This window comes from Perca fluviatilis, chromosome 10, assembly GCF_010015445.1.
Source record: "Perca fluviatilis chromosome 10, GENO_Pfluv_1.0, whole genome shotgun sequence".
NCBI classification, from domain to species: Eukaryota; Metazoa; Chordata; class Actinopteri; order Perciformes; family Percidae; genus Perca; species Perca fluviatilis.
This window is the reverse complement of record NC_053121.1, coordinates 39155420-39172919: the sequence shown is the minus strand read 5'-3', so window position 1 is coordinate 39172919 and position 17500 is coordinate 39155420. Positions and strand designations below refer to the sequence as shown.

General features: G+C 46.5%; 1 protein-coding gene across 1 annotated transcript in view; it reads right to left on the bottom strand.

Annotated features, from left to right (window-relative positions):
* rest (RE1-silencing transcription factor) overlaps positions 1 to 17500 on the bottom strand; it is a 30443-nt gene that overhangs the window by 1598 nt on the left and 11345 nt on the right. Inside the window, exons 7-10 of the mRNA XM_039813486.1 lie at positions 16698 to 17000; positions 15395 to 15904; positions 14340 to 14862; positions 653 to 829 (exon numbers count right to left, since the gene is read on the bottom strand). Of these exons, the coding sequence (XP_039669420.1) occupies positions 653 to 829; positions 14340 to 14862; positions 15395 to 15904; positions 16698 to 17000 (1513 nt within the window). The remainder of the gene's footprint in view (positions 1 to 652; positions 830 to 14339; positions 14863 to 15394; positions 15905 to 16697; positions 17001 to 17500) is intronic.

The following is a 17500-nucleotide window of genomic DNA, read 5'->3' as shown; positions in this document are numbered from 1 at the left end:
AACATCGGAAAAACCCGCCAAAAACATCGGAAAACCTACCAAAAACATTGGAAAATATCCGCCAAAAACATCGGAAAATATCTGCCAAAAAACATCGGGAAAACCTACCAAAAACATCGGAAAATATCCGCCAAAAACATCGGGAAAACCTACCAAAAACATCGGAAAATATCCGCCAAAAACATCGGAAAATATCTGCCAAAAAACATTGGAAAAACCCAAGAAAAACATTGGAAAAACTCGCCAAAAACGTCGGAAAAACCTACCAAAAACGTCGGAAAACCCTACCAAAAACATCGGAAAATATCTGCCAAAAAACATTGGAAAAACATTGGAAAAACTCGCCAAAAACGTCGGAAAAACCTACCAAAAACGTCGGAAAACCCTACCAAAAACATCGGAAAATATCTGCCAAAAAACATTGGAAAAACCCAAGAAAAACATCGGAAAAACCTACCAAAAACGTCGGAAAATATCTGCCAAAAGACATCGGGAAAAAAACGAGAAAAACATTGTGAAAAAGTGAGAAACATAAGGAGACAGAACAGCTAAAATCACACCACAAACATCAGAAAACCCCGAGAAGAACATGGTCACAAAGAGAGAAACATAAGAGGAGTGAAACGTGGCGAATAGATGCGGAGGTTGGTACCTGAGCTGCAGGAGGGATCCTCCATCTTCTCCGAGGTCATGTTGGTCGTCTGAGTCGTTACGTCCGTGGACGCCGCCTCCTTCTTCATCTTCTTCTTCAGCGCCGAACTGGTTCTCGTCGTGGTTAACGTCCGTTTGTCTGGCGCTGGAGCGTCTCTGTCGCCCAACGTCTTCTCGTCTGTAACAGAGGCACAAAGATGATGAAAGAAGAGACAAAAATGTCGAAAGAGCACAAAAAACCCAGCCTAGAAATGACAGCAAATGTAATCTGCAGCCAGGGTCGTCTAGCAACTCTCCGTTGGCTTGCGAGCTGGAAAAACAAACTCTGGTCAGGCCAATCACATTGTGTATAGAGCTGGTGGGCGGGGCTTATGGCTGCTGCTGGTGAACAGAGGTCTTCTGAAGACTTGGAGTTCAGCTTTTCTTTGAGAAAAGAACAAAGAACGGCTCTGAAGTCATTCTTAAAAAAGGAAGATGTGTTCAGAGTTTAAAGTTTAATCTATCAGCTAGCGTTGCTCTGATTGGTTGGAGCGCTATCCTATTGGTGCAGAGGGAATGTGAAAGACAACCATTGGTCCCGCCCCTCAGATTGAGCCCTGACCAATGGGGAGTTCCCAGACCCAACATCTGGATGTGGGTCAGACCCAGACCCAACATCTGGATGTGGGTCTGGCTCATCAGGCTACAAAAAAAAAACCCAAACATCAGAAAAGAGCATCTGGAGAAAGGTGTGGACTCACCTGAGCTGCAGGCAGAGGAAACTTCCATCTTCTCCGGAGTTTAACTTCCATCTTCTCCGAGAGTTTAACTTCCATCTTCTCCGCGGAGTTTAACTTCCATCTTCTCCGAGTTTGTTTGTTGGCGTTCTGTTGCCCGGTGGCGCCAGCGTCCTTCGTCTGTAACGGGATCCACGGTTTGTTTTAAGGGGCTCCGAGCTTTCTTTCGGGCCTTACCGGGTTTTCTTCGGCTTTGCGAGGGCGCGGAGAAGAAGAAGGAGAAGAAGAAGAAGAAGGAAAAAAAAAAGAAGGAGAAGAAGAAGGAGAAGGAGAAAGAGAAGGAGAAGAATCCTGAATCTTCTTTGGGTCTTTCTCAGCGAGGAACTTTCAGCCCGTTTGGCCTTCGTGCGGAGTCTCGGCCGAAGACTTTTGGGAAAGATCGAGAGCTTCTCGCCGCTTTCGCCGCAGCTTTTTTTCCCTTGGCGTTTCTGCAGAGAGTCTGGTTTCTGCAGAGAGTCTGGTTTCTGTAGAGAGTCTGGTTTCTGCAGAGAGTCTGGTTTCTGCAGAGAGTCTGGTTTCTGCAGAGAGTCTGGTTTCTGCAGAGAGTCTGGTTTCTGGAGAGAGTCTGGCTTCTGGAGAGAGTCTGGTTTCTGTAGAGAGTCTGGTTTTTGCTGTGCATTGGGTTTCTGGAGAGAGTCTAGTTTTTGGAGAGAGTCTGGTTTTTGGAGAGAGTCTAGTTTCTGCAGAGGGTCTGGTTTTTGCGGTGCATTGGGTTTCTGGAGAGAGTCTGGTTTCTGGAGAGAGTCTAGTTTCTGCAGAGGGTCTGGTTTTTGCGGTGCATTGGGTTTCTGGAGAGAGTCTGGTTTCTGGAGAGAGTCTGGTTTCTGCAGAGGGTCTGGTTTTTGCGGTGCATTGGGTTTCTGGAGAGAGTTTAGTTTCTGTAGAGGGTCTAGTTTCTGCGGTGAATCAGGTTTCTGCAGAGGGTCTGGTTTCTGGAGAGCTTCTGGTTTCTGCCGAGGGTCTGGTTTCTGCAGGGAGTCTGGTTTCTGCAGGGAGTCTGGTTTGTGCGGAGCTGCTTCTCCGATACGTTGGGCTGTTTTCTCCGACTTCTTGTCCCCAGACTTCCTCGGCTTGTTGAGGCTTTTGTTCTCCTTGCCGCTGCTGTCGTTCTTCTTCGCTTCCTTCTCGGGCTTCGTCTTCTTCTCTTCTTTCTGACCGGCGTTCCTTTGCCTCGATCTCTTCCGCTGGCTTCTCTCCATCTCCGGTCGCTCCTTTTCCGACTCTTCCGTTCGCGGTTTGGCTCGTTTTCTTGACTTCGTCTTTTGACCCTCTCCGTGGTTACGTTCCCCGTCTCCGTCTTCTTCTGCCCCCGTCGGGACTTTCTTCTCCGGTTCCACTTTAACTTTCTGAGGCGTCTCTCTCGCCCGGTGGATTTCAAGGAGCTCTGTCCGGTCGCGCTCCAGCGTCTCCGTTTCGGGCGCCGCTCAAGCGGCCGCTCTTTCTGATCGAGCGGTTGATCGGATTCGAGTCAAACTGTCGTCTTCGTCCCCCGCGCGTCAGCGTCCAGAGTCTCACCGTAAGCCGCGCGATTAGGGACAAAAACATCAGGATTATTTAACACCAGTACTCTCTGGGTTCAGGAAAGATGGTGCAATTACTGGACTCAAAGGAAGACACAAAAGGACAAAAAACGACAAAAAACGTCAGAAAAAAACGCGACAAAAACGTCTCCGTTAACTAATATCCCATAACGTACATCTTACCTACACAACATAAACTAAAGGGTAGTTTCCTCCGTCCTACTTCCCCTAACGTCTCAGTAAATGTCCCAGTAATATGTCCCAGTAATATGTCAGTAATATGCCCCAGTAATATGTCCCAGTAAATGTCCCAGTAATATGTCCCAGTAATATGTCCCAGTAAATGTCCCGAGTAATATGTCCCAGTATATGTCCCCAGTAATATGTCCCAGTAATATGTCCCAGTAATATGTCCCAGTAAATGTCCCAGTAATATGTCCCAGTAATATGTTTAGTTAGTTATCTTTAGTTAATTAGTGGACTAATGGGTGGTTCTGGTCTTAGTCAACTTAGATTTCTTTAGTCCATTAGTCATGTCTGATGCTGTTTTCATGCTGAATGACTTATTACCAAGAAAGCTCTAGAGCACATCTCTGGTAAACACAAGAATTAAAGTGGTGCTTTTAGCATGACTCTTAGCGGGAAACTCAGATTTACAGATCTGTCGATTAAATCAACTAATCCATTATTCGATCGTTTGAAGGAGTGTTAGTCGAGCTCAAAGTTCTTCAATCGAGCACAGCTCTAGTAAAAACGAAAACATCGGGCGCGTATATCGTCCGGTAACTTACCTCTCCACCCGGAGGCGCCGACCTTGCTCTCTGCGAAGGTGTCCTCGGGCCGTCGAGCTCTGGTTTCTTGACCGAGTCTGACCTTGGAGATCGTCAGCCGCCATACGCTGCAGCCGCGTGCGGGGACTTGATGTTGTACTGCAGGTTGCACTTCTTGGAGGCAGCGTGCCGAGGCCGGACACAGGAACTGGCGAGGGTTCAGGTGCAGCTCCATGCTTCTTGAAGTTATTGCGTTGACGGCCCGTCTTGTACTTTCACGACCGCAGTTACGACAGGGGTTTGGGGCCGTTATTGCACCTGTTGGGGGTTAAATGTAAGACTTTCTTAAGACCTTTTAAGACCATTATGGATACAATTTAAGACCGCTATCACAACACATCAACTAAGCCCGAAATTCAAGCCCAGTAATACGCTAAACTTGCACTTCCCCAAGCGAAGAATAAAATCTGTTTCATTGTGCGACGTACAATCTGAAAGAAACTTCGCGCCAATAACACGCAAGTGATTGGCTGCATATAGACTCACCGGTCAAAGTTTTGGTGTCACTTCTACATGTCCAGTCCACTCCATTATAGACAGAACACCAGCTGAGATCAGTTGCATTGTTTTTTTTTAATCAGGGCAGCAGTTTTAGATTACATTATGAGCTTACATAATGTCTAAGAGGGTTCTGGACTGTTGTAGACAGAAGTGGCTGAAGAAAGGCGGCAAAATCCATGCTTTGTGGTGTGAGTGTAGTTGGTAGCGATGCTGTAATGCTATGTGGAGAGGAATCGCTCACACGGTTTCTTGATTATAAAGGTTTATTTACATCAAAGGAATTCAGCATCAATTTACAAGCCCTGCAGAGCTCAGAGAGGGACCTGTTTCCCAATTCTCCAGTGGTCGTCCCGACTTTCTTTGTTTGAACATGGTATATATGTACTTGCTTTGTTGTGCAACATAGGTGGGGGGAAACAATACTTTGACCAATGGCTCAAGCCGAAACTGGCCTTATTTTTGGAGGGCCCACTGATAAGCATGCCAGATGTTTCCAGAGAGGGTCTTCTGAAAGTAGAGTAAAGTTCATCCGAGGTCTCCTGTGAATCTTAGATACCAGTCATAAATGTTCAGATAAAGCTTAAATACATGTTATATAGAATGATCAGATAAAATAGGATGACAATACACCTCAGTGGTCTAAATGTCACACCAAATTAAAGGTGGTCCAGCTCCGTATACTCTGACCCTCTGGGGGTGTGCCTGACATCATTGGAAAGGTGACTGATGTGGGTGTGTATGTGTATTTGAGAAGTGTTTTATTTTGTGTTTTTTGGGCTTTTTCTTTGCACTTTTCAAATGGAAATTAAAAAAACAGACATCTGTAGAAACAAAATCAAATAAAATCAATTATTGAGTCTTTTGTCTTCTGGATGTTGTTTAGTGAGCGAGACATGTGGCACAATGCCCTGAGTGTGTCTGTCACCTGTCAGATGGGTTTACAGAAGTGTGTTCTTGGAGGGACTTGGGGCCGGAAATAAAGAGCCTCCATTCTAGCCTCTGTAACTCTGTGTCCAGTAAGGCCTAGAATCACCCTGACTATTGTAACAAAACTTGAGTGTTCCCTTTCCACCAGGACTAGGTTCAGTATTGAAGTCCTGATTCTTTAACAGTTGATGGAGCATTTATTGAAGTTAAAAGAGCTTTAACTGTGAGGTGTTCTCATTCAGAACATGAGAGAAAGTTTATCTGCTAAATAAAGGTTGTTTAGATGGATGTTTGGTCAAGCTGGCCGTACCTGCAGGCATGAGCGTCACCTCGTGCTGATTGGCTGCCAGGTAGTTACAGCTCTCACACTTGAAAGGCGCTCACCTGCACACAGGAAAGGCGTAGGTTAGACTAGAGGCTGCAGGGAGGTCATGTGATGGGGGAGGGAGGGACTCATGCTGCAGTTAGACACACACACATAGAGACACACACACACAGAAAGAGCGACAAACAACACACACACACACAGACACACACAAGGCAGAGGACACACACACACACACACACACACAGAGACACACACACAAACAGAGAGAGACACACACACACACAGACACACACACAAACAAGCAAACACACAGAGAGACACACAGTGATACAGAGACACAGAGAGAGAGAGAGACACACACACACACACAAAAACACACACACACACACACACACACACACACACACACACACACACACACACACACACACACACACACACACACACACACACACACACACACACACACACACACACACACACACACACACACACACACACTTTAATTTCTATCCCAACAGATGAGCCTGGAGAACTTCGGGGCTCTGATTGGTTCTTGTGCAGGTGAGAGGTTTCCAGACTCAGTCTGCTTCAGACAGACAACACAGGAAGTGACAACAGGAAGTGACAACACAAGGTAGAGCCACAACACAAGAAGTCAGAACTTCTCCAAGCGTGTCTTTACCATGTTAGTCCCACATCGACTGCTCGGTGTGAGGCAACGAAACACAACACACGTTTATAGTCAGAGAGAAGAAGAAGAATCAGACATCAGCAATATCTCCACGACTCTAAAGGCTGATCCATATGAGGCTGGTTACTGGGTAGTTTTTTATTATTATTTAATTAAGGCTGTCCTGTTCCTCCATATAGGTCTGTTAATGTGAAGAACTGTCTGTTTCCTATATGTGTTAATGTGTAGAAGACTGCCTGTTCCTCCATATGCTGAATGTGAAGGCTTCACTGTTCCTCCTATATGTCCTGTTAATGTGTAGAAGACTGTCTGTTTCTCTCTAGGTCCTGTGTCAATGTGTAGAAGGCTGTCCTGTTTCTCCTATGGGTCTGTTAATGTGTAGAAGACTGTCCTGTTTCTCCTATAGGTCTGTTAATGTGTAGAAGACTGTCCTGTTCCCCCTATGGGTCTGTTAATGTGTAGAGAGAGCTGTCCTGTTCCTCCTATGGGTCTGTTAATGTGTAAGAAGGCTGTCCTGTTTCTCCTATAGGTCTGTTAATGTGTAGAAGACTGTCCTGTTTCTCCTATATGTCTGTTAATGTGTGAAGACTATTCTATTCCTCCTATAGGTCTATTAATGTGTAGAAGACTGTCCTGTTTCTCCTATAGGTCTGTTTAATGTGTGCAGAAGGCTGTCCTGTTTCCCTATAGGTCTGTTAATGTGTAGAAGACTGTCCTGTTCCTCCTATATGTCTGTTAATGTGTAGAAAGCTGTCCTGTTTCTCCTATAGGTCTGTTAATGTGTAGAAGGCTGTCCTGTTTCTCCTATAGGGTCTGTTAATGTGTGAAGCTTATCCTGTTCCTCCCTATAGGTCTGTTAATGTGCTAGAGAACACCTGTTTCCCATATAGGGTGTTAATGTGTGTAGAAGCTATATAACTATGTGTGTTAATGTGTAGAGGGGGGTGGGAAGGCTGTCCTGTTTCTCCTATAAGGTTCTGTTAATGTGTAGAAGACTGTCCTGTTTCTCTCCTATAGGTCTGTTAATGTGTAGAAGACTGTCCTGTTCATCCTATGGGTCTGTTAATGTAGTAGAAGACTGTCCTGTTCTCCTATAAGGTCTGTTAATGCTAGAGAGGGCTGTCCATAGTTCTCCTATGGGTCTATTAATCAGTAGAGAAGACTGTCCTGTTTCTCCCTATAGGTCTGTTAGTGTTAGTAGAGAGGCTGTCCTGTTCCTCCTATGGGTCTGTTAATAGTACCAGAAGACTGTCTATTTCTCCTATGGGTCTGTTAATGGTGTGGAGACTGTCCTGTTTCCTCCTATAATGTCTGTTATTAGTGGCTAGGGGGCTGTCCTGTTCCTCCTATGGGTCTGTTAATGTGTAGAGACTGTCCTGTTTCTCCTATGTCTTTGTTAATGTGTGAAAGCTGATCCTGTTTCTCCTATAGGTCTGTTAATGTGTGTTAAGAAGACTGTCCTGTTCCTCCTATAGGTCTGTTAATGTAGAAGCTGTCCTGTTTTCCTCTATGTCTGTTAATGTGTAGAAGGCTGTCCTGTTTCTCCTATATGTCTATTAATGTGAAGATGACTCCTGTTCCTCCTTATGTCGCAGTGATAAGTGTGAGAAGACTATCCTGTTCCTCTATATGTCTGTTAGTGTAGAGGGCTGTCTGTTCCTCTATATGTCTATTAAAACTAAAATGAAATCACCTGAAACCCTCTACAAGAGCTCATAGTGCACCTTTAAGTCCTAAGCGTTGTGTTTGGGGTCTGATGTTGATGTTACAGAGTTCAGTGTGATGATGATGATGTGTGTGTGTGTGTGTGTGTGTGTGTGTGTGTGTGTGGTGTATGTGTATGTGATGTTGTGTGTGTGTGTGTGTGTGTGTGTGTGTGTGTGTGTGTGTGTGTGTGTGTGTGGACGTGACGAGAGTGTGTCCTCATGTGTCTGGTCAGGTGGGAGTCTTTGGAGCTGGAGTAGTGCGAAGCAGGAACTGGAATGGAGCCTTACACCTGCTAGCTACAGAAGGCTCCCACAAACATCTACCTAGGCATGACTACAAACATCACACCTAACCTCAAAAACTCAAGCAGCTTAAAACCCAAGCGTGTGATGGAGATGGAGTAAATTGATGATGATGATATTGATGATGATGATGATACATTTAGTATTATTATTATGTGTCCACAATGATGATGATGATGATGATGATGGTATTGTCCCACCTGTGTGTTATTGTGTGTGTCCCACCTGTGTGTGTGTACCGTAGTATTATCCCACTGTGTATGTGATATTGTTAGTATTATTGTCCATATATTTGTAGTAGTATTGTGTGTCCCACCTGTGTGTGTGTGTGTGTGTATTATTATTGTCCCACCTGTGTGTGTGTGTGTGTGTGTGTGTGTGTGTGTGTCCCACCTGTGTGTGTGTGTGTTGTCCTGTATTATTATTATTATTATTATTATTGTGTGTGTGTATTGTGTGTCCCACCTGTGGGATGTGTTGCCTGCGTGGTTGCTCTTCTTGATTAGAGATAGAACTTTCTGGCAGTGTGCAGTTGCTGGGGAAGTGGTTCCTCAGGTGTTTCCTCCGGTAGTACTTTGGCTTAAAATTGGTGTCTGCGGACCTGGGGTGCTATAAACACCCTGCAAGAGGAACAGACAGGCGGGCAGACAACGAGCAGACACACACAGATTACCTGAAGAAAGACCTACCTGAAGGAGACACACACAAACAGAGACAGACAGGCAGGCAGGCCGACCTGCACAGATGAAGAGACACACCTGAGACCTAATGAACAGACGAACCTGAAGACTACTGAAAAAATATCAATTAAAATTTTATTGAAAAACTAAAAGTTCTGGGTTGAGGAGGAACAACATGAGGGTTAAGATGGTAACTGATAACCAGTGGTTACCTGTGGTCGTCTCCCTCCTTATGCAACTGGTTAGCTCAGATGGCGATGTCAATGTGATGATGATGATGATGATGATAAATATCGGTGTCTTGATATGATGTTAGTAATCTCTGCTGATGATGATGATGATGATGATGGTATGATGATGCTGTGATTCCGCGGGGTAAGGTAGTATTGATATCTCTGCTGTATTGATGATGATGATGATATGATATGATGATGATGATGATGATGCTCGGTGTGTCTCTGCTGGTATTGAGTTATTATGATGTCTCGCGGGGGGGTGTAATGATAACATATTGTAATTGTAATTTGGTGTTGAGGTATCGCGGGTATGATGTGTGTGTGGTAGCGGCTGGGGGGTATTATTAGTGTGTAGGGCGGGGGAGTGTAGAGGGGGGGGGTGGTGGGCGTGGCGTATTGGGGTGGGGGGGGAGGGGGGGTGGGTGTTGTTGCGGTGTGGTGGTGGGGGGGGGGGGGGGGGGGGGGAGGTGGGGGGGGGGGGGGGGTGGGCGGGCTGGGGGGTGTGTGTGTGTGGGGGGTGGGGGGGGCGGGGGGGGGTGGGTGGCGGTGCGGTCCAGTGGGGTGGTGTGGGTGTAGGGGGGTGGTGGGGTGGGGTGGGACTCCTATTTTGTGTACAAGGCTTCTTGTGCTTGGTGAAGCGATGTAGTAGTGTGTCTCTGTTGGTGTTGCCCGCTAGCGCTTCGCACTGATCAGCCCCTTCATCCCCCGCTGGCCCCCCCCTCCTCCTCCTCCCCACCGCCACGCTGTTCTCCGCTTCACCGCCGCCTGGCGTTCGGGCAGCGTCCTGATTGGCAGCACGCCCGGCTCACGCCCCTCCACCTTGATTTCTACGGCCATCTTGCTGGCGCCCGTGCGTGCGAGGAACTCCCACGAACTCGCTTCGCTCTACGCCCACCTGGAAAGTGACAGAAAAACTGCAGTGGAGCGGCTAGCCCTAACCCAGCGTCTCGGTAGCTTGCTGCTGTGGCGTGGCGGCAGCGGCGCCCGGCGTTGCCGTGTTGCGTTGACTTCCTGCCGGCGGCTTTGGTGGCGTCAGGAAGGCGTGGCAGCGGCGGCGCTAAAAAGCGTCCTTTCATACTGCTGGCTGACCTCTTAGAATAAGAGGTGTGTGTGTGTGTGTGTGTGTGTGTGTGTGTGTGTGTGTGTGTGTGTGTGTGTGTGTGTGCGTGTGTGTGTGTGTGTGTGTGCGTGTGTGTGTGTGTGTGTGTGTGTTTCCAGACACAGTAACATGGGAACATAGAGTCCAGCATGGTAAACTGACCCATAGACAGTATTTCACCACGCATGATGACGCAGTGATTTTGGCACAAAATCATCAGTTTATAAAATGATCAAAGAAGCATTTTCATAAAACAATTAATCTACAGGAATCATTACGATCCAGGTAAACACAAGCCACACCGATGTCCTGGTCACCAATTCGGCCGTCAGTGTGTGTGTGTGTGTGTGTGTGCGTGTGTGTGTGTGTGTGTGTGTGCGCGTGTGTGTGTGTGTGTGTGTGTAAGTTAGTGTGTGTGTATGTTAGCGTGTAGGTATGTGTGTGCTGCGTGTGTGTAGTATGTGTGCGGGTAAGTTAGTGCGTGTGGTAGGCATGTGTGTGTGTGTGTGTGTGTGTGTGTATATCTCGTGTGTATTACTGTGTGTATTAATTGTAGTACAGCGTGTGTGTGTGTCTCTGTGTGTATTACCGTAGTACAGGGTGTGTGTGTGTGTGTGTGTGTGTGTGTGTGTGTGCGTATATCTCTGTGTGTATTACTGTGTGTATTAATTTCGTAGTACAGCTGTGTGTGTGTGTGTATTACTGTAGTGCCAAAGTGTGTGTGTGTGTGTGTGTGTAATACTGGAGTACAGGGTGTGTGTGTGTGTGTGTGTGCGTGCGTGCGTGCGTGTGTGTGCGTGTGTGTGCGTGTGTGTGTGTATATCCCCGTGTGTACTACCGTGCGTATTACCGTAGCAATATTGTGTGTGTGTGCGTGATGTCTCTGTGTGTACTACTGTGTATTACTGTAGTACAGGTTGGCTGTGTGTATCTGTAGGTGTGTATATTACCAGCTACTCACTGTATTGTGGTTGTGTGTGTGTACCACCGTGTATTACTGTAGTACAGGTTGGCCAGGTGATGGGTTGAGATGGCGCACCGCCTCCAGCAGAACGTGTGTGTGTGTGTGTGTGTATCTGTGTGTATTACTGTGTATTACTGTAGTACAGGTTGGCTGTGTGTATCTGTGTGTGTATATTACTGTATACTACTGTAGTACAGGTTGTGTGTGTGTACTACTGTGTATTACTGTAGTACAGGTTGGCCAGGTGGCGGTTGAGATGGCGCCGATTTCCGACCTCCAGCAGGAACGGCGGTCACAGAAGATGCAGGGAGGCTCTTGAGCTGGGGTGGGGGGGGATCTCCTGGGTGGCGTCTCGGGTCGTTGGCGCCTTCCCGTTGGTGGCGTTGCTGGGGGAGACGGGTCTCGCTGCCCTCGGGCGCTGTCGCTGATGTCACTTCCCTGCCTCGCGCTGTGGACGTCCCGTTAGGTCCTCCATGTTGCTCCACCCGCCGCAGGGGACAGTTACAACTCAGTGGTTTGTGCCAATTTCTCTGACATTTTCCGACATTTTGCCACTTTTCTGACATTTTTGCCACTTTTCTGACATTTTTCTGACATTTTTGCCACTTTTTCCGACATTTTTGTCACTTTTCTGACATTTTTTGACATTTTTGCCACTTTCTGACATTTTTTCTGACATTTTTGCCACTTTTTCCGACATTTATGTCAGTTTTCCAACATTTGTCACTTTTCTGACATTTTGGCCACTTTTCCCGAATTTTTGCCACTTTTCTGACATTTTTCCGACATTTATGTCAGTTTTTCCCTCATTTTGTCACTTTTCTGACAATTTTTTGACATTTTTGCCACTTTTCCGACATTTATGTCCAGTTTTCGCCACTTTTTCCGACATTTATATTCAGTTTTTCCAACATTTTGTCACTTTTTCTGACATTTTGCCACACTTTCCGAATTTTTGCCACTTTTCTGACATTTTTCTGACATTTTCGGTCACTTTTTCCAACATTTTTGTCACTTTTTCTGACATTTTTGCCATTTTTGCCATTATTGTCATTTTTTTAATGACGGCTGAGGAACTTTTCCTGACTTCTTTGTACGACCAAACTGTAAGTTAGAAGACTATATGAGACATGCAATATACGGTCAAAGATATTTGACTTTTTGATTAAATAAAAGCACGTTAATAAAGTAAACATTTCCGCCCTTGATGTGATTCTTGTTTTCCAGTGTGGCCCTCTGGGAAGTTGAGTTTGACCCCCTGGTGGGAAACAGTCACTGTTTCCCCTAGGTATTTATGGCGTATCGGATGGTGCAGCACAGGTCGCATTACCAACAGGAAGCCGAGGACTCACCTGAGCTGCAGGAGGGATCCTCCATCTTCTCTGAGATCAGGTTGGTCGTCTGAGTCGTTACATCCGTGGACCGGGGCCTCCTCCTTCTTCTTCATCTTCTTCTTCTTCGCGCTGAACCGTTTCCTGTAAATTGGTTAGGGTCCGTTTCTTCGAGCGTCTGTACATCGGCTGTTGCCCGACGTCTTCTCATCTGTAACTGGATCCAGACACACAAATGTTGAAAAGAAGCGACAAAAAAACAGCAAAATAAACACCACAAACATCGGAAGAAACAAAAACAAAACGCTCGGGAAAACCCTAACAAAAACATTTGGAAAAATAGAAAAACATTGTGAAAAAGTGACAAACGTAAGGAGACAGAGCAAGCGACAAAAAAACAGCAAAATAGCCACCAAAACATCGGAAAACCCGCCAAAACATCGGAAAACCTACCAAAAACATTGGAAAATATCCACGCAAAAACGGAAAATATCTGCCAAAAACATCGGGAAAACCTACAAAAACATCGGAAAATATCCGCCAAAAACATCGGGAAAACCTACCAAAAAACATCGGAAAATATCCGCCAAAACATCGGAAAATATCTGCCAAAAACATTGGAAAAACCAAGAAAAACATTGGAAAAACTCCAAAGCCAAAAAGCGGGAAAAGCCACCAAAAACGTGGGAAAACCCTACCCAAAACATCGGGAAAATATCTGCCAAAAAACATTGAAAAACATTGGAAAACTCGGCCAAAACGTCCGGAAAAACACTACCAAAAACGTCCGGGAAAACCCTACCAAAACATCGGGAAAATATCTGCCAAAAAAATTGGAAAAACCAAGAAAAAACGGAAAAACCTACCAAAAACGTCGGAAAATATCTGCCAAAAGACATCGGGAAAAACGAGAAAACATTGTGAAAAAGTGAGAAACATAAGGAGACAGAACAGCTAAAATCACACCACAAACATCAGAAAACCCCGAGAAGAACATGGTCACAAAGAGAGAAACATAAGAGGGTGAACGTGAATGAATCTGCGGAGGTTGGTACCTGAGCTGCAGGAGGGATCCTCCATCTTCTCCGAGGTCATGTTGGTGCGTCTGAGTCGTTACGATCGTGTCGCGCCTCTTCTTCATCTTCTTCTTCGAGCCGAACTGGTTCGCCGTGTGGTTAACGTCCGTTTGTCTGGCGCTGGAGCGTCTCTGTCGCCCAACGTCTTCTCGTCTGTAACAGAGGCACAAAGATGATGAAAGAAGAGACAAAAATGTCGAAAGAGCACAAAAAACCCAGCCTAGAAATGACAGCAAATGTAATCTGCAGCCAGGGTCGTCTAGCAACTCTCCGTTGGCTTGCGAGCTGGAAAAACCCAAACTCTGGTCAGGCCAATCACATTGTGTATAGAGCTGGTGGGCGGGGCTTATGGCTGCTGCTGGTGAACAGAGGTCTTCTGAAGACTTGGAGTTCAGCTTTTCTTTGAGAAAAGAACAAAGAACGGCTCTGAAGTCATTCTTAAAAAAGGAAGATGTGTTCAGAGTTTAAAGTTTAATCTATCAGCTAGCGTTGCTCTGATTGGTTGGAGCGCTATCCTATTGGTGCAGAGGGAATGTGAAAGACAACCATTGGTCCCGCCCCTCAGATTGAGCCCTGACCAATGGGGAGTTCCCAGACCCAACATCTGGATGTGGGTCAGACCCAGACCCAACATCTGGATGTGGGTCTGGCTCATCAGGCTACAAAAAAAAAACCCAAACATCAGAAAAGAGCATCTGGAGAAAGGTGTGGACTCACCTGAGCTGCAGGCAGAGGAAACTTCCATCTTCTCCGAGAGTTTAACTTCCATCTTCTCCGAGAGTTTAACTTCCATCTTCTCCGAGAGTTTAACTTCCATCTTCTCCGAGAGTTTGTTTGTTGGCGTTCTGTTGCCCGGTGGCGCCGCGTCCTTCTCGTCTGTAACGGGATCCACGGTTTGTTTTAGGGGCTCCGAAGCTTTCTTTCCGGCGCTACGGGTTTTCTTCGGCTTTGCCGGGCTCGGAGAAGAAGAAGGAGAAGGAGAAGAAGAAGGAGAAGAAGAAGAAGGAGAAGGAGAAGAAGAAGGAGAAGGAGAAAGAGAAGGAGAAGAATCCTGAATCTTCTTTGGGTCTTTCTCAGCGAGAACTTTCAGCCGTTTGGCCTTCGGCGGAGTCTCGGCCGAAGACTTCTGGGAAAGATCGAGAGCTTCTGTCGCTTTCCGCTTCGCAGCTTTTTCCTTTGGGCGTTTCTGCAGAGAGTCTGGTTTCTGCAGAGAGTCTGGTTTCTGCAGAGAGTCTGGTTTCTGCAGAGAGTCTGGTTTCTGCAGAGAGTCTGGTTTCTGCAGAGAGTCTGGTTTCTGCAGAGAGTCTGGTTTCTGGAGAGAGTCTGGCTTCTGGAGAGAGTCTGGTTTCTGTAGAGAGTCTGGTTTTTGCTGTGCATTGGGTTTCTGGAGAGAGTCTAGTTTTTGGAGAGAGTCTGGTTTTTGGAGAGAGTCTAGTTTCTGCAGAGGGTCTGGTTTTTGCGGTGCATTGGGTTTCTGGAGAGAGTCTGGTTTCTGGAGAGAGTCTAGTTTCTGCAGAGGGTCTGGTTTCTTGCGGTGCATTGGGTTTCTGGAGAGAGTCTGGTTTCTGGAGAGAGTCTGGTTTCTGCAGAGGGTCTGGTTTTTGCGGTGCATTGGGTTTCTGGAGAGAGTTTAGTTTCTGTAGAGGGTCTAGTTTCTGCGGTGAATCAGGTTTCTGCAGAGGGTCTGGTTTCTGGAGAGCTTCTGGTTTCTGCCGAGGGTCTGGTTTCTGCAGGGAGTCTGGTTTCTGCAGGGAGTCTGGTTTGTGCGGAGCTGCTTCTCCGATACGTTGGGCTGTTTTCTCCGACTTCTTGTCCCCAGACTTCCTCGGCTTGTTGAGGCTTTTGTTCTCCTTGCCGCTGCTGTCGTTCTTCTTCGCTTCCTTCTCGGGCTTCGTCTTCTTCTCTTCTTTCTGACCGGCGTTCCTTTGCTCCTCCGATCTCTTCCGCTGGCTTCTCTCCATCTCCGGTCGCTCCTTTTCCGACTCTTCCGTTGCGGTTTGGCTCGTTTTCTTGACTCGTCTCTTGACCCTCTCCGTGGTTACGTTCCCCGTCTCCGTCTTCTTCTGCCTCGTCGGGACTTTCTTCTCCGGTTCCACTTTAACTTTCTGAGGCGTCTCTCTCTCGCCGGTGGATTTCCGCGGAGCTCTGTCCGGCGCTTGGCTCCGCGTCTCCGTTTCGGCGCCGCTCAGCCGGCCGCTCTTTCTGATCGACAGGTTGATCGGACTCGAGTCCAAGCTGTCGTCTTCGTCCACGGCGTCCGCGTCAGAGTCCTCCGCGTAGCGCTGCGAGATTAGGGACAAAAACATCAGGATTATTTAACACCAGTACTCTCTGGGTTCAGGAAAGATGGTGCAATTACTGGACTCAAAGGAAGACACAAAAGGACAAAAAAAAACGACAAAAAACGTCAGAAAAAACGACAAAAACGTCTCCGTTAACTAATATCCCATTAACGTACATCTTACCTACACAACATAAACTAAAGGGTAGTTTCCTCCGTCTACTTCCCCTAACGTCTCAGTAAATGTCCCAGTAATATGTCCCAGTAATATGTCCCAGTAATATGTCCCAGTAAATGTCCCAGTAATATGTCCCAGTAATATGTCCCAGTAATATGTCCCAGTAAATGTCCCAGTAATATGTCCCAGTAATATGTCCCAGTAATATGTCCCAGTAATATGTCCCAGTAATATGTCCCAGTAAATGTCCCAGTAATATGTCCCAGTAATATGTTTAGTTAGTTATCTTTAGTTAATTAGTGGACTAATCGGTGGTTCTGGTCTTAGTCAACTTAGATTTCTTTAGTCCATTAGTCATGTCTGATGCTGTTTTCATGCTGAATGACTTATTACCAAGAAACGTACGAGCACATCTCTGGTAAACACAAGAATTAAAGTGGTGCTTTAGCATGACTCTTAGCGGAGAAACTCAGATTTACAGATCTGTCGATTAAATCAACTAATCCATTAGTCGATACGATTGAAGGAGTGTTAGTCGACTCAGAAGTTCTTCAGCCGAGCACAGCTCTAGTAAAAAACGAAAACATCGGCGCGATATATCGTCCCGGTAACTTACCTCTCCACCGGAGGAATCGCCGGCCTTGCTCTCTGCGAAGGTGTCCTCGGCGCCGTCGGAGCTCTCGGGTTTCTTGACCCGGAGTCTGACCTTGGAGATGTCCACGGCCGCCACGCTGCAGCCGGCGTGCCGGGACTTGATGTGGTACTGCAGGTTGCACTTCTTGGAGGCCGCGTACTTGCAGAGCGGACACAGGAACTGGCGAGGGTTCAGGTGCAGCTCCACGTGCTTCTTGAAGTTGCTGCGGTCGGCCGTCTTGTACTCGCAGTACGGACACGACAGGGGTTTGGGCCCGTTGTGCACCTGTTGGGGGTCAAATGTAAGACTTTCTTAAGACCTTTTTAAGACCATTATGGATACAATTTAAGACCTTTATCACAACATCAACTAAGCCCTGAAATTCAAGCCCAGTATCGCTAAACGTGCACTTCCCCAAAGCTGAAGAATAAAATCTGTTTCATGTCTGTCGTACAATCTGAAAGAAACTTCGCGCCAATAACACCGAAAGCTGATTGGCTGCAATATAGACTACCGGTCAAAAGTTTGGTGTCACTTCTACATGTCCAGTCCACTCCATTATAGACAGAACACCAGCTGAGATCAGTTGCATTGTTTTTTTTTAATCAGGGCAGCAGTTTTTAGATTACATTATGAGCTTACATAATGTCTAAAGGGTTCTGGACTGTTGTAGACAGAAGTGGCTGAAGAAACGCGAAATCCATGCTTTGTGGTGTAGTGTAGTTGGTAGCGATGCTGTAATGCTATGTGGAGAGGAATCCGCTACACGGTTTCTTGATTATAAA